The following is a 17273-nucleotide window of genomic DNA, read 5'->3' as shown; positions in this document are numbered from 1 at the left end:
TTCTTGTTTTCAACTTGTTTTTTTTTTAATTCTTGTTGCTAAAGAATAATAATGTAATGTGTAATGTAAAATGTGTAATGTAAGAAAAATAATGTATCAAATATAATAATTTATGTACATGAAGAAAAAATTTAACACCAGAAGAAGAAAAAAGAACTAGAAGAAACACCATACTTATTTTTACCCCATTCGATCATTAGGTTGTTTCATCGATCTTCTGTTTGGGTTGCTGACAGTTATTTTGTCTGGTGACGACTATCAAATGCGTAGGAGCGGATTTTTTATTTTTCTCTGTGGTTGATCAACACAACCTAATGTATTCTACGTCAACTGAAATACGCCAATAAAAGGTCGGTGCAGAACTGTCTCTCGTTTTGATCGGTGTGAGCTCACAGAACAATTGAGAACTGATAACGCAGATCAAATAGCACTCATTTCGCAATTTCGTGACCCACGCTTAACACAACCAATTGACGTCAAAATAATTCATAAATTCACCAAAAAACAGCTGACCGTAACAGACATTATCGAGTATTCTTAATAGGCGTGAGCACCAATCGTTGTCACGTTCAGCGAAATAAGAACCCTCAAATGTGATATGACTGTATGCTTCACTTAATTTCGTCGTCTTTCTATATCATTGTTTTGCGCATTTCCATATCTGGAGAAAGAGCAACCGATATGAGAAATTTGCTGCTGTGGCGCCAGGATTCCTCACTGAGAACATAAACCCGGCTAAAGGATTGGACATCCGTGACGTACGAGTCCATTTCCTTCGATGAAGACGAAAATGAAGAGGATGTACGAATTTCTATGCTAAAAAATAGTAACTGCTCAACCAGAAGAAGTAGTAGATTTATGGAAACCTTCCCTACACCATTAACGTTTACGTTCCTTCTGCAAATTCAAACACTTGGTAGGACACTGAAGCAACTTTTCAGGTCAAGTTGCCCTGCAGGTACTGTTGAAGACCGGGAAATGCAATTAAAAGTAAGACATTGTTATCTGTATCAATTGGCGGGACAATTAATATACGACCACGCGCAGTGCCGGATTAGCCAATGGGCAACTGTGGGCAAATGCCCAGGGCCCGCGGAATCAAGGGCCCACCGCGGCCAAATTTACGAAAAAAATTTGACCACCAATTTTTATAAATATGTGAAATTGTAATAAATTTATTTTCGGAAATGTAGGAGGTGAAAAAGAAATTTGAAAACATCTTTAACTCGTCATAACTCATACGTAAAGCCGTCAGTGACTCAATGTGCCTACAGGGCTTTTTCAAAATTCTGATTCTAACCCTACCTCTTAGTTCTACTTCTAACCCTTTACTCCCCGAGGCCGATTTGAGACTTCCGTTGACGAGAACATGTTCAGACTTGATTTTTTAGTACGTCGTCATCAAGTGAATCGCTGTAAGCCTGTAATTGCCTCAGTTTAAGCGTAACTTTACACGAAGAAGCATGTCTGGCAAGGGTGAAAAGAAAAAAGGAGTCGAAGAAAGACTGAGAGTGAAAACAGTTAGTGCTCACATAGAAAGTGGGTGTCAAAAACGTGCAAAGAGGGATAAACATGATCAGTTTGTAAAAACTCTGCCAAAACTGACTAAATTTTACTCTCGTCCCACTTCATCTACGCCTACACCTGAACCTATAGCCTCCAGTTCAACGAGCAACGCCCGAGATTCTGAGAAGTCAGCCGATGATATTGATTTATCAATATCACCTATCGTGGATAGTGATAATGGAGCCGATAGTGATGATTCATCTGACGACACGATGTCTCTTTCAAGTGTTTATTCTAATGCTAGTCGCCCGTGTTCCACTCTTGTCAACGTGTCCGACTCGGAATGTGCTTTAGTGAATTTGGATTGTAATCAATCATCTGATCCCGGCTTGTGGCTTCTGCCCTTTTCATCCGAACTAGTTGACTTTTGGATTGAAAAGGGTCCGATTGCTTGTCAAAACACTGACGGTGCTTTCTTGAAATCAAAGCGAGTTTACAACGCCAAAGGCAAAAAGGTAAATCGTAAACTAAATGCCGATTCGTTCAAAAGAAAAATACCAAATGGAGAAATTGTGGCTAGAGATTGGTTAATCTACTCGCCATCGCTAGGATGTGTTTACTGTTTTGTGTGCGTTCTATTTTCTAAAGAAGAAAACCAGTTTTGTAAAGGATTTGCCGACTGGAAACACGCTTCGACTATGCTTGGATGTCACGAAAAAAGTGCTCACCACGTCAAGTGTATCCGCACTTACATCGAACGCAACTCACTTTCAAGAGTACGTCGTGTCGATTGTGAATTAGTTAAACAGTATGAAAAAGAACGAAATTATTGGATTCAAGTTCTCGAACGAATTGTTGCAACGATAAAATTTTTGGCTAATCGAGGACTCGGCTTTCGTGGTGACGATGAAAAAATAGGTTCCACTCGCAATGGAAATTACCTTGGAACTTTGGAACTTATAGCTCAATTTGATCCCTTCTTAAATGAGCATATCAAGAAATATGGAAATGCAGGCCGTGGGATTCCCTCTTATTTATCGTCGACCATCTGTAATGAGTTTATTGATGTTATGGGACAAAAAGTGTTGAAAATTATCGTAGCAGAAATTCAAGAAAGGAAGTACTTTTCAATAAGTGTCGACTCTACCCCAGACGTAACTCACGTCGATCAGTTAACTTTCACCTTCCGCTACGTGAAACAAGATGGACCAGTTGAGCGATTTGTTAAGTTTATTCCGATTGCTCGTCACACTGGCGAATATCTGGCCGATTGTGTCTTGAAATTTTTAGAGACCTACAAAATTAATGTGATGGACTGTCGAGGACAGTCGTATGACAATGCATCCAATATGTCGGGCCAGTACAACAGGCTGCAGGCTCGCATCAAAGCGGTTAATGAAAAAGCGGAATATGTGCCGTGTGGTGGACATTCTCTCAATTTGATTGGATTAAAAGCGGCAGAGTGTTGCTTCATCGTCGTCGTGGCGTATTTTTTGATTGTACAAAACCTATACGTATTTTTTTCAGCTTCTCCGCATTGATGGAATATTTTGTGTAAAGCCCTTGGAGGTAAAGTGGTTCTTAAGAGACTAATTGATGTACGATGGTCAGCTCATGCCGATGCAGTAAGCGCTCTTGATAGTGGCTACAATGAAATCCAATCTGCTTTAAACCTAATAGCAAATGACGAAGAAGAGGAACCAAAAACGATCATCGAAGCCAAGTCACTTTCTTCTAGAATGGATAAACTCGAAAATGTTATTTTGACTTCAATTTGGAACCGCATTCTCTCAAGATTCAACATGGTAAGCAAGACTTTAAAATCCGAGGACGTAAATTTATCCGATATAGTGTCGCTTATGAATTCCTTGAAAACTTTTGTTCAATCGGTGAGAGACGACTTCGATGATTGTGTTGAGAAGGCTAAAGAAAAAAGACCCCTGGCTGAATACAGTTTTACCACTCAACGAGCGAAAAAGCGAAGTGTTCGTGTAACACGTAATGAAGGACCCTCTGTTGACGCTAATTTACTAGCGATACAAAATTCCGAGTCGAAGTCTTCTATCCAATCCTTGATTCACTCAACGAGGGTTTATCTACGCGAAGCGTTGCTTACGAGCGAATTAACGACCGTTTCTTTTTTTTGACACAATTAAACAACATGAGTAACGCTGATATCAAAAGCAAATGTGAACAGCTCGCAGGATTTTATTGTGGTGATGTAGATCCAACGGATCTTTACGGAGAATGTCTGCAATTTGTCTATTACGTTGAAGACGAAGTGAAAGAAAGACAGAAGAAAGAATCATCTCCTAATATTGAAGGCCGCAAGAAAACATTGTTTGAGACTCTGTATTCAAGAATCAAATCAAATCGTCTAGAATCATCTTTCCCGAACATCGAGATTGCTCTTCGCATATTTTTGTCCATGATGGTAACCAACTGTAAAGGAGAGCGGTCCTTTTCAAAACTCAAGCGGATCAAAAATGAAAGCCGGGCAAGCTCGAAGACCGCCTAAATAATTTAACTTTGATGAGCATCGAGTCCGACCTACTTAACGATATTGATTTCAATGATATTATCAGTGATTTTGCTAGTAGAAAATCTCGATCCGTTCCAATTTAATTAGTGATTGCGGTAATGTTCGTAAATTACTTATTTTAAAAGTGTATTGAATCTGAATGTATGTTCTAAAATATAATCTTTTCAGCATAAAAGTGGAAAAAAGGCCCGCGATATCAATTTTGCCCAGGGCCCGCCAAACTCTAATCCGGCACTGCCACGCGCCGTGGAATTGGCATTTGTGATCACATTCGAAATATGTAAGGGAAAACGCTGGAAAAAAACTATTTTTGATTTGAATTCAGTACCAACAAGATCCATCAAATTATACAAGAATATCGTAAGTGCGTCGAAGCTGCAACGTGAAAATTAAACCAATTCCTCTCAGTCTTACTCAATTTAAAAAAATCAAACCGGAGCCGAAACTAATCTAATGGTAACATGGCTTTGACGAATAAGCAGGAAAATGGAGCCGCCTAACAACCAATAACTTAAATTTGCATCCCTTAACTTTTAGGTTTGGGACGGCAGAGGGGGACTTCGGTAATCCTAATCAATGCAACATAGACAAAGAAAAAATAGAACACCAAAAGGGACCTGCCGCCACACCGGCAGCTCCTGGTAAAAAATTATGTCAAATTCCCCTACACAAAATTGTTTTCCCTTTTGAATAGGACTAACAACGTCGGATTTTTGTTTACATCTCTATCAAACGACCGACACGTTCCCAGCCTTACCCAAATGGGAAAACAATTTTGTATTCGAACCACTTGTATGACGGCTTATGGAGATTTTTTAAGTCCTCTGGTTAAATAATTCTTTTTATGTAGTTCCTCACCTGTGTTTCTAAAATTACTTCATAATATTTAAAAGCTTAACTATCGATTGATTTAATTAGTTATATTTCAACTCGAAATTCATTTTAAAGTTCAATTTCAAGTTTCAATCAAATCTCTCGAATCTCGTTCAATCAATTTTTGAGGGAAAGGCATTTTGTTTAAATTGTACACATAGACTAGATCTTGTCCAGAGGAAGGAGATGAAAACCGTGCACCGGCTCTTCCCTACCAAGACAGGTTTTCTTATATAAAAAAACAATTAATACAGGGTTGTAGATCGTTTTACGCTGATCATTTTTAATATAGGGTTTAGGGTGTGCAAATGAGCGGAAGTGCCCGTAAAACGCGTTCAAAGTTTTGAGTTTTACGGAGCTGACGCGCAGCCCAAGCCGGCCAGAAAGGGGGGTCGAGCGGGGGGTGGCGCGTACCCATGGGAGAGGGGACAGTGAAGGGGGGGTATACCTGGGCCATACAGTGGCGGTCCAGTCATCGGGCCACCCGCTCATCGGGCCAACCCGGTTATCGGGCCAGGTAAAGGGCTACACCAGGTCAGCGCCATCAAGGGGGAGCTATGGGAAATTTGATGAATAGCTCTAGTGGCGGAAATTAGGGAATCCGCCAACGTTTAAGAAACCAAGAAAAACTCGTGAGGACTTTAACATTTGAGAATAAGTTATTTATTCTCAAGTGTTAAAGTCTAAAGGCAATTCATGAATTGCTAAATGAAAAAAAAGTGAGAGGTGTGTTGCTGAAATAATGGGCGTTTACATTCACGAGTAAACAGAATCAGGAAATCTTGAAAGAAAATTGGACGTTTAAGTTTTCCAATCCACAGCAAAAGATCTCTCAATTCTGATCTCGAAGATTCTGTTTACAGTTGGCTTCCTGAAATGATAAATCCCGTCGGCCGTCGTAAGATGTTGAAATGTCAGAATTCACACCAAACAAAAAGGCAAAAAAAATCGATAAAATTTAAAATTTTAATAGCATCAGTCACTGAAATATCAGGCGGTCACACGTTGCAAACATAAATTATTGTTTGTGAGGAGCTACCATACAGTTCATGCTTTCCCTTAACTCTTTCATGTCAACGGTAGCCTTATGGTTAGCGACACGTGCTGCCATGCCAAAGGACCGAGGTTCAGAACTCGGTCCTCGGTCGAAGTCGCTTAGGAAAACTAAATCGTTTTTTGATAAATTAAATTTAAAAGATTCCAGACTGGTAACTCACGACGACGCCACGCCTCCAGCTCTTGTCGCGGTCGTGAGTTACCAGTTTACCACCGATCTTCCACTTCCATCAACTCCGGAAGCTTTTTTAATTTAATTTATCAAAAATCGAATTATTTCGACCGAGTGGAAGTGGAGTGGAATTCTCTGGGCGGAGATAAGTAACGGGACGCGCTCAGACAGAATCTTCAACGAGGAGGGAGAGAAACCACCAGTCAGGTTCATAGATAGGTATCTTAGGCTGGCAAGTTTGAGGAGATGCAGATCAAGCGGGAGCAGATTGGCCAAAACTAAAAGGGAATCAGTGGGAGCTGTTTTGAAGGACCCAGTGATAAGACAGCGGCATAGCGCTGTAAGGACCGTAGGGTTTTCTTTCCAGCCTGAGTTTTGAGTATGGAGAGCCACACTGAGCACCCATAAGAGAGGATCGGCTCAACATTAGAGAGGTAAAGAGACCTGAGGCGCATACAATCAAAGCCAAAGGACTGTCGCAGACAAGAATTAACCATGAGAAGGGCCCTTTTGGCCGACACGCATTTAGCATTTAGATGATCTTTCCATTTTAGATTTGTGTCAACAATGAGGCCAAGAAAGTGGACAGACAGAGAAGGGAAAATCACGATGTTGTTAATGCAGATATTTAGGTTGTTCAGTGCGATACGTTTGCGAGAGAATACGACAAAGACAGATTTGAGGGCATTCAGATATAGTTTCCGAGAACGGAGCCAACTGACCACCGTGTCACACGCAATCTGCAGATTACGAGTAGCAATTTCTGGGTCTTTGTGGGGTGCTACAATGGAAATGTCGTCTGCATAGGCAATGACTATTACTAGAAAATCCAACTCTAGTCTGAGCAAGTCGTCGACGAGTATATTCTACAAGAAGGGGATATTGTCTTTGAAAACAAAATGCGTTTTACTTAAAAATTAATAATAAATAAACTACAATGACTATCGAGGGGAAATAAATACTAAAAGATTACCTGATAACTAAGGAATATACGTTTTCCAATTATGAATGGAAACTAAAAACGACTGAAATGGGAAACATTAAACTAAGAATGACACCAGCGAAACTCCGTAAGCCGCCATGCAAGAACTTTTACTGGTTCGTGTCCAATCGTTTTTTTTTCACAATTTCATCGAACTGGCAACTTCGGACGTTAGCCAACTCTTTTAAAGAAACGAACCGTGAAAAATTTCAAAGATAAGTCAGTAATATACATTTTGCTGGGAAACACAGCTAGTGTACTTAAAAAGATAGCGACCTATTAAATTTGCAAAAACAACACGCGATCAATATACGTGATATATTTATGTTAGTTTGGTGTAATATAAATGCTTGATTCAAGAGAAGTAAAAATAAGTAATAATGCCAACGGAATTTACCTTAAAAGATTTATGATAAAAGAGAAAAATGATAAGGTAATTTCTCCCAAAAAAGCTATCGGAAAATGCCCAAATAGAAAAGTTAAAAGAACCGTAATTAAAAAACTTTGTACGTTGCAAATTTCAAAATACATAAAAATTTGTTATGCACTTCAAGAGATTCAATACTTGTTTCTTAGAATTCCATACATACGTTATTAGAAATAGAGACAGGCATATAATAGTATGTCCCAATGAAAAACCGACAAAAAGTTCTTTAACTGGATGCGATTCAGTCTGTCACATTGTTGAAAAAAGCGCATTGCCAGATTAGGCATTAGAAAATACATTTTATGGATTAACTTCAACTTATTGTCATCATGTCATGGTCAGTTACGAAATAAATCGACGGCGGAATTTTAGCGACTTAGAGTCTAACCAAACAACGTCGGTTTACATCGCGTGGAACATACTGTCCGGTTCTCTATCACCTAAAATACATATGGATAGTCTGGCATTTTGTAACTGGGAGCACGGTCCGGCAGAGGCAGTATTATATAGTTTAATACACATCGGTGTGATGATTTTTTTAGAAGCCTGTAATGTGTCCGTAAGTCTCTAGAGACGAGAGAAGTACGTAAGCCATCCAAAGCAATAACAGAAAGATGGCCGAAGCGTAGCGGGTTCCGAGTGGACCCCCCAGTTCACCACGCCCACATGCAGCTGAGCATCTGTGCGATCAAATCGTAATTTATTTTTTTAATGAGATCTTGTATATTTGCATGTCAAAGTCTAACTCACCTCCGCGTTACCAACAGCGCTAGCGACAAAACTGCAGTGATTGTGAAAACGGTAATGGAAAATCCCAGACTTCCGGCTTCCACCTTGAATTCATTTCCCTGGAAATTTTCATTGAAAAGTAAGGGCTTCCGCTTTCCTCGTACTCTTAGCAAATGACAAATGATTTTTCAACAAACGTTTGACGCGTGGTATATGCTCGCGATTAGCCAAGGTAAACCGAGGCCAAGGAAAACGTTGACAGAATTACTTCCGGTTACGTTTCCGATGGCATTATCCGCATATTTCTCGTTCATAGCAGCAGCCCGACTTGCAAAGAGATCCGGCAGAGATGTTCCCAGAGCCACGAAAGTGATGGCTGAATTTAATGAACATCCGATACAGAAACAACCACTTGATTATAGAGTTGTATTAATGACAAACAAAACTCACCTGTGACGGCGTCATCAAGTCCTACAAGGCATCCGAAAATACTGGCCAGGTCACCCACAATTGCAGTCAGTGCACCAATGACAACTAACGAAACAAAGAACGATAACCAGCCGCCCCAAATTCCAGCTGGTGGGACGAACGCAAACAAAAGCTGAGGGGAAAAAAAATTACACTTAAATTAGGCAAACTAATCGCAAAAGATTTCAAACCTTCCATCCAAATGTTAAAAAGTGCATAACGTAGTCAGAAGTAGTAGCGTTCTCAATATCACCGCCGTTTACATTCATGGCCTGTGAATCATTAAAGAAAATTGTATCGTGTAATATAGTTCCAGCAATTTGAAAATGGTAGTAATCAATTACATCTTTGATCTGACTGGTCCAAGTACTGTGATGCACTTCCATCGAATCCACATTGGCGGTGGTCATATCCGCTAAGCGGTTGAGTACCGAATTGAACTCTAGATGAAACAAATTGGATTGAATATTTTGTTCCTAAGCGAATAAAAATTAAAAATTGCAATAACCTTCGTCGTTCGTGATGGTAACAGCCAATTTGGTAATAGATCCAAGAACGGCGCCACCAGTAGGATCGGATAATTCTACTTCGAAACATTCATCTTTTTCCGGCATCATGTCATTTGAAATTGGGATTTCAATCACACGTTTCATCTAATATAAAAACTTTACTTTGTAGGTTGCATAAATGCAAAAATAAAATTTTTTTATCCACATATCACAGTTTAAGAATCGAAATTGTGATTATAAACTATGCGGTGGCCTGTGTATTGTGTAACCTAACTTACCTCGGAGTGCTTGAAAACCAAACAGCCCTCCCCTCCTATGTAGGCCTTACCGCTGACGGCATTTTTGTCTGTATTATAAAGAAGATTTATGTGCTTTTGCTGAGGTGAATTCAAAATCCAAAGAGAAAGATGATAGAAGGGCTTACCAATTGTTCGCCAACGAACGCTAACCTCTCCGTCAGCGCCATTTTTACGTAAAACAGGCACTTGGGCTACGCCCACCGATTCTTTAACGAGGATGCCTCTTTCTTCAAATGTAATAGTGCCAGGATCTGTCAAGCCAAATTGATATATAATATAATAATCTCCTCTAAATAAAAGACTGTTGTGTAGTCTACTGACCATCATCGTTCAAGACGGTGACTTCCATGATTGAAATGCGACCGAGCATGACATCCTTTTGCTTGATCGCTTTGGTCCCTGTTAAGCTCAACTTGATGTAAAACTGCTCATCGGGTTCGTACTGGTTGTCATCTATAATCTCCATCGTTACCTGACATTTAAAAAATACATATTGCTGTCATTTTAGAAAAATCAATAGAATCTCTGGTATTACGACTCACTATTTTCTCAAGTTCACCGGCCTCAAATTGGATTACTTGGTTGAACGTCACAAAATCTTGTCCTCCAACCGCACTGCCATCAATTGTTTCGACCCTAGAACACATAACCATTTGTTATTCTATTCCTTTTTTTTTTTTTTTTTAAGTTATAAAAATGTAGTTATTACCTCACAGACACGGAGTTGTCCGTCTTTCCGGTACGCACGATGGTGATGGGAAACCGTCCGACGCTTTCAGGTACTATAGTAAATTGAACAAACCGTTTGTTATTGCAGAAACCATAAAACAAAAAGGACTGTGAAGCTCATTCTTCAGTATTATATGTGGTTTTTTCCTAAAAGAATACAATGATTGATGTTGTATGGTGTAAAAAAAGGGGAAAATACCTGCACAGGCGATCGCGTGGAATTCGATGATTGCTTTGTTCTGCGGGACGGTTTCGATTAACGGGCTCAGGTTTACAGCGTCCGGGTTTTCATTGATGGCGTCGTAAACCTTTTTTGTTTTTTGTTTTTTCAAAAAGAACACGCAGAGGATAGTTAGAAAAAAACTGTTGCTTAACGGTTTTTTAAATAATTTGTTAAAAAAGTGCAACATTCAAATAAAGTATAAACAGAATGGACGTTATTATCGAACAGCAAGTGCATAAACCAATACAACTAGGCCTAAATCGTATTATCAGTACAGGTATATACAGGCAGTTGCGTAAATAATGTCACGTGTTTTTCCTTAATCGCATTACACAAAAATAATGAACTGTTAAATGTAACGTGAAGTAGACGATGATAAAACATGCTAGGATATAGTAGTTCATATTTTCCTGGTACTACCTTGGGTGAATTTTGTTCCTTTTGCGAACGCTTTTAAATAGCGTCATGTGTGTAATTAAACGAGAAAACAGTAGATGAAGAGCACATACAGTATATGTGTATAGGCTATACACAGTTATGTGTAAATCTATCTAAGGCTTTGAAGTTGATCGTGACGAAAGCTAATATTTTCAAAAGACATATTTTGCGCTAACAATTTCTAAATGACTTAATTAATAAAGCTGAAATGTCGTCAAGACATTTTGTTTCCTCAACGTATTAGTAGGGCTACATTTAAAAAGTAAAATATTCTTTACCTCTCTGAGTTTGATACTCAGTTGCGGTTGAATTTTCTTGCTGCCGGAGAAAATGCGGGTGGCTCCAATTCGGTACCAAGCACGGGAATGTTCTTTGCTCGTAATTAACCTGTCAAAATCAAATACTATATAGAACCCTGTAAATATACGCCAAATCGATATGAAACAGACTTGTATGCGGCGAGTTTGGCAGCATCTTCTCCGGTGAGTCCCATGCGCGAGGCTTGTCTGACCCATTTGGCCAGCTCGTTGGGGTCCACCTGTCCGTCTTTGGTGAGAGTAAGTCCATCCACCATGGCTTCCACTGTGTTTACACGCAGGACATGAAGCGTCAAGTAAAGGCGATGGATCACGACACGCAAGGCATGCATTTCAAAAATTCCCCCCCGATGCCAGCAGCAGGGGTGGTATAGATGAATGTATCGGAATTATATAATAGCGGAGCGGCGGGTGTTTATCCATATGGGCCATCGATCACGGGGGAAATCACGAAGAATAAACAGCGGCTCGCATGTGTCGGGAACAAGTAGGTCGGATGACCGACGTGAAGGTTTTGTTTTTGGTGTGAGAAAAAACATCATCCAGAAATATTGAACCGAGCACACAGCCACACACGGATATATAGAGTTGAGTTCGGAGCCATCAGACGAGCAGTCATCCAATAAGGAGAAGAAACACCGGGATGAGGCAAATAAGAAATCAAAACAGAAAGAAAAAAAAAAAAACGAAAAGAAAAAACAAAAAGGTGAATATCAAGTCCCAAAGAGTGCTAAATTGAAAGAATTGATGATTTGAAATTAATTCAATCAGTGCTCGTCAAACCATTCCGTCCATATAAGAAATCGTAGAGTATTGTAAACAACAACAGCAAGTGCAAAAATAAAAGCGGCATTCGATAACAGAGAAAGGCGCTTTTAGAATGAAAAACCAAGTTTGGAAGTTTTTTTGTTTTTTTTTTAAAGAGGTTTTTCAAGGATAGTTGTTTTACACGTCAGGAATAGATTTTTCGAAAGTTGTCAGCGCACCAAGAGTATGTAATCCCGATTAGGTAAGAACGTCTCGCCTTAAATGCTTGAAAACTTAAGTGTATATGAGTAAAGGGCGTTGTGGAGTTATATATTCATAATCGACTAAATATTATAATTTTTTTTATATTTTTTTTGGTGAAATATACACGCGCTCATCAAACCTGCCGGGCTGCGGAAAAGTTGTACGTGTGTGGTTATGGAAAAAGAAAGCCAGCACGGAACGTTGAATTCTACCCAACGCGTCGTGTCGTGCTGTTCGCTGCCGTTAATGAAGTAGAGCGCCGGTCAAAAAAAAGGTGGTGGGGGCCAGCAGCCAGCAGCAAGTTGGGAATCAAAGAAAGAACTTACACTCACCGGGCTGGATGGAGCCAAGCTCAATTTGCTTGCCGTTTGCGGTCGTGGCGCTGACACGTGACTTGTTCCACGGGAATCCTTTATCGGCCAAATACGCCAGGTAAACCAGAATGGGAAAGAGGAGGAAAGTCACCACCGCCTCCCACACTTCCACCTGATATAACCAACAAAAGAGTCGGAATTGTATCCATTTCGATTTCACTATAACGAGCGGCCGACATTCGTTATGACTTACCACATTCTTGCTGACTCCCATCAGAACGAAAATCAGCCAGAGGTAGGCCAATATGCTGAAAACTGCGGTGATGGCGAACACTTTCAGCCCTGTGAATAATCGAATCAGAAAAAAAGAATTAATTCACCGCAACAACCAGAATTTCTTATAAAGGGTCTAATAATAGCGGGATGTGTTAACCTTTGATTTGGCGTGATTCGACGCCGGGAATGGCGGCCACACAGACGGCGCTGATTCCCATCAAATTGAAGGCGGCCGATCCGACAATGGTGCCGGGACCCAAAGACCCCGACTCAAAGTTGTTGCCGACAATCTCTGTTTTTTTAAAATAAATTAAGCACGCACCGCATACAGAATGCATCAGTAATTTCTCATCTTAATATAATATACAACTTATATATAATAGCAGAGAAAATTACCTATAATTGAGAGTAAGATTTCAGGTGCCGATGAGCCGAGAGCCATTAGCGTCAAATTGGCTACCGTGTCATTCCAAATCCGCACTTCAATGACTTCGGGTTCTTGCGACTCACCTCTCGACAAATACACCTGAAAGAACGTGTTTGATTGAACGTTTATTTTTAGGAGATGAATGAAATGTGTGTGCTCATTGTATCAACAACACTCATCGGGAACCGGTTAGTTATAGGGGAATGAACGTAAGGAGGCCCTGCCCTGTGGTTGATGAATACCTTGCGAGTTGTGGACGTGATTTTCTCGATGGCGCCCATAAAGATGTCGGCGATAATGGCCACACCCGTGAAGCAGTAGAGGAGGCCGAACAAATAGAGAAATGCCCGCACCTCGATTGACCAAGTGAATTCGCTGATCAACGGCAACAGCAGTGCGTTTGAGCACGTGTAGTCATCCAGTGTCCCATTATTTCGCGTCATTTTCTCTCGCAAGCGCTGCCTTGATTTTCGACCGTTTCAGAATCAAATGAGAATAAAATCAGAATAAAATGAGAATAAAAGGGAAATTGTTAATTATATCTTGGCAAATGACAGCCAGCGCGCGTTATGGCCCAAGTATAAATATATTATTATATGTGTATAATCACAATGCAGTTCTTTGGGTCTGGCTGATTGTTAACCAGGAGAAGTGAGTATAATGAACCGTTGGGAAGTCATTGCTTCCGTCGGATGTCTCATTACAGCTGCGTGATATGTATACGTAGCAGCGATATATATTTTATATTCCGCGCTGTGTGCTGGTGTTTCTCCTGGCCGTGCTGGCCATAGCAGTAGATGACGTGCCGGGCTGGCCAACACGACACAAGACTTTCGATGGAATGCGAAACTCGACATTACAGTGTAACGTCTCAAAAGTTACGGCCCACTCATTCCGTACACCTTCCATACAAGGCCGTGGCGTCATCGGACGGACGGACGAACCGACATCAGGTGCCATTTTCTCTCCCCGCGTGTGAGCTTTATTCTTTTCTTCTCTCCATTTTCACGGCCGGCCAGAAAAGGGCGGCAGCAGTGCTGTAGCAACCAGTAGGCAAGGCAACCATCTGCACTAGCGTCACACCATCTGTACTGCCGTCAGATTTCTAGATGAGCCGATGGAATCGGCCTATCGATCTTTGATATTTAGGGCGGGAATTCAATTGCGCTGTACAATTCTACGCGTTCATCCTGCTGCTAGAAAAAGAAACGTTCTGTGTAATATCTCCATGGCTACGCAAACCTCGTCGTGATGAATAATGAACGTGTGTTTCGATCCTGTGTCGAACCGCTGGCCGCCCGAGGATAGGTGATGTCATGTCGGACATTCTTCACCCACCGCCTAGGCTATTCATTATACTCCGAACCAAGAAGGCTTTTACACCAAACAAAAATACAAAAAAATAAAAAAATAAACAGCCTGGCAAAGTAGAAATGGCGTGAACAACGAAATGGGGAGAGAATAAGAGAGAAAAAAAAAGTGGGTTGCGAGTTATTAACAAACGCTATTGTGTGACAGGAGGACGATTCATCGAGTGGGAAACATTCAACTTTATATGGAACAGCACTTTCAATTCTGCTTGTCGCATACATGTGTGAAAACTTCGAAAGGAAAAAAAGGTTGAAACAAATCCAGGTGTGCCAACAGCAGACGTGCATTAATCGAGTCTATTTCTTTTTCTAGACCTCTGGAATTTTTGTTTCAATTATTTTAATTCTCTCGTATCCAATGGGAAACACTTTGACGAAAATTTGGTTTATCATTTTCCTGGTATTTTCCTGGTTTTTTTCACGCTGAAACAAAACGTCGTGTGACTCTCTACCCGAAAAAAAGGAAAACAACGTGGGGCGTTACCAACGTCCAATTGATTTCACAAAACACCGTTACTGTTTGTTTTTATCGGCTTTCAGGTGTATATATAATTCCTGTGGTGGATGTTGACCCAGCAAGCAAAGGAAAACACTCAAGAATTTTTACCTCGTCGGCGGTCAGAAGCTGCAGGTTGAAATATCAGAAAATAACAAACAAAACGAAATAGTCGGACGCGGCAAGAACGGAACAACGGAACGACTCGGCGTTCACGACCAGACTGTTGTTGGTTTCGGCCGCGACTCACGGAGTCTACAGGAATTCCCGTACCGGAGCACCGGCGGCATTTTCCTGCGACCCAACAGTCTAAAAAAGAAAAAGGCAACAATCAGATATTAGATGCCCTACGGTAGTATAGAGACTAGAGAGAGTGCCAACTTTCCCCCTTGCAGCTCACAGAGCTCTCAGTATTAGAGTCTATATCATAAAGAATAAACACGCGGAGAAAAATCAAAGAGAAGCTACCGACTTGTACGGTCACAGTATAGAGGTGCCCAAGTCGTAAAATCTTTTTGCGTTCCAACCAGTTCGACACTGCAATCAACCAAGAGTTCCTCAGGCAGTAAAACGTGACGTCTACCTACTTTTCTGATGGCTACGAAAAAACAAAACTTGTGTCGTGTTTAGCCCAGTCATCGACTGTTATCTGTCAATAAGCAAACGGAACGTTCAGGTCTAACTCGATACAGGTTTTTCCCGTTTTTTTCGCGATTCGGCTAGACGTGGTGGTCGATATATAGTTGGACAATGTTTTCCTTGATTCGCCCTACAAAGAGTTAATGTTGGGAACATCAGCAACTCTACAACCAGCTACAGCTACAGCTAGCGTATGTACATTCGTTTTTAAAAAGATGCTGTCGCGTGTGGGCGTCGTGTGTATAGTTGTGCCCAAGGACATGCTGGCAGTACAAAAGACCCAACGTGAATCATCACCGGGGCCTGTTCTTCTTCCACCTTGCCTGCAGCTAATCCGACTCGGTTTTTCTTTTCTTTTTGGTTCTCTCCCACAGCAGAATAAGAGGCGTCATCCGCATGGAACATTCCATCGCAGCGTATGCAATCCAACCTTTCGTGAGCGGCTGTATAGGAGTGGCCCTTTTTTTATCTATCTACACGGTCCCCCCCACAAGAAAACAAGGGGGGAAGTTTGTTTTTTTTTTTTGCTCTTGGCCGAACAAAATAGACTGTCGGTTATTGTCTAAGTACATCAATCAACGAGGCTTGATCAATTCGAAAGTGCAAATAGCCAACATACTAGTCCACAATGGGCTTTTGAGATCGGATAAACAAAATGGGAATGGGTCGAGTTAGGTCTTCAATTCATGTTTTGCTTGAACGCGGCGCTGGGTGCTTGGCGCTGGCAGTTGGCGTGGCCTCGCGCGCAACACGGGAAAACGTGAATTGCTTGGCTTCTCATGCCACGCGATTTTCTTTCTCTTTTGGGGTTCCAGCCATCCTATAACCATCAGCCAAGCGTGCCGTGTGAAGCCGTTCATACAGTGTTTATAGAGACTATGGGGCGGCCGCCAGTATGGAGACGAACGCAACGTCCGGCCGTGACGGCTGAACGAGCAGAGCAACTACGAGAGGCTATAAAGAACATATCGGACGCGATACTCTTATTTAGACAAGCTGTTGCGCCACCAGCTTGCACTTGAAACAATACAATAACTGTACGACTATAGACTCGATTGTTTTTTTTGGGGGGGTAACTACAGTCGACTAAATAGCTATCTGGACATGTTGAAAAAGAGTCGGTTGTTTAGTTGCTGTTGAATCGACTTATTTGAAGGCAAACAGAAATGTAGACGTATAGACGAGTAGCGCTTGAACAAAAGTAAATACACACTCACCGTGTCCTTTTTTTTCTCTCTTTTGGGGCTTTTTCACCGTTTCCTTTTTGTTGCGAGGATTCTTCTCTACTGTCATAAAAAGTAATTTCCTCGGCTTGGCCTTGATGCCTCCCGGTCGACGCCCACACGTAATATGCCTAGCGTACGGTTAGTCTGCCCGCGGCGGCGCCTTTTTCACCTTGGAACGGATGAACACATTTACATTAGACTCGTCGTTCCCATTTTTTCCTCTTCTTCAAAGATAAACTTACCT

At 41.1% G+C, this 17273-nt stretch overlaps 2 protein-coding genes across 4 annotated transcripts; one reads left to right on the top strand and one right to left on the bottom strand.

Moving 5' to 3' along the window:
- Positions 1-1463: 1463 nt before the first annotated feature.
- LOC124198372 (zinc finger MYM-type protein 1-like) lies at positions 1464-3064 on the top strand. The gene is made up of 2 exons (XM_046594204.1): positions 1464-2992; positions 3034-3064. The coding sequence occupies exons 1-2, from the start codon at positions 1464-1466 to the stop codon at positions 3062-3064; spliced, it is 1560 nt and encodes a 519-aa protein (XP_046450160.1).
- Positions 3065-7360: 4296 nt separating this feature from the next.
- LOC124198562 (sodium/calcium exchanger 2-like) lies at positions 7361-17126 on the bottom strand. 3 transcript variants are annotated; one of them, XM_046594445.1, is made up of 21 exons: positions 17021-17126; positions 13541-13760; positions 13268-13397; positions 13029-13163; positions 12849-12937; positions 12614-12767; positions 11403-11535; positions 11232-11340; positions 10492-10600; positions 10273-10345; positions 10106-10199; positions 9885-10035; positions 9689-9814; positions 9543-9610; positions 9264-9408; positions 9100-9197; positions 8947-9027; positions 8738-8888; positions 8485-8663; positions 8309-8406; positions 7361-8238 (listed from the first exon to the last, which is right to left on the bottom strand). In XM_046594445.1, exons 2-21 carry the CDS (start codon positions 13739-13741, stop codon positions 8097-8099), a joined length of 2466 nt encoding a protein of 821 aa, XP_046450401.1. In that variant the 5' UTR covers positions 13742-13760; positions 17021-17126; the 3' UTR covers positions 7361-8096. The 3 variants fall into 3 exon arrangements, with proteins under 3 accessions (XP_046450401.1, XP_046450399.1, XP_046450400.1); XM_046594443.1 differs by lacking the exon at positions 17021-17126 and adding an exon at positions 15276-15468 and having other exon boundaries at positions 12608-12767; XM_046594444.1 differs by lacking the exon at positions 17021-17126 and adding an exon at positions 15276-15426.
- Positions 17127-17273: the final 147 nt, after the last annotated feature.

This window comes from Daphnia pulex, chromosome 7 (genome assembly GCF_021134715.1).
Source record: "Daphnia pulex isolate KAP4 chromosome 7, ASM2113471v1".
Taxonomy (NCBI): Eukaryota; Metazoa; Arthropoda; class Branchiopoda; order Diplostraca; family Daphniidae; genus Daphnia; species Daphnia pulex.
The sequence above is the reverse complement of the archived record's forward strand: the minus strand, read 5'-3'. Positions and strand labels throughout refer to the sequence as shown.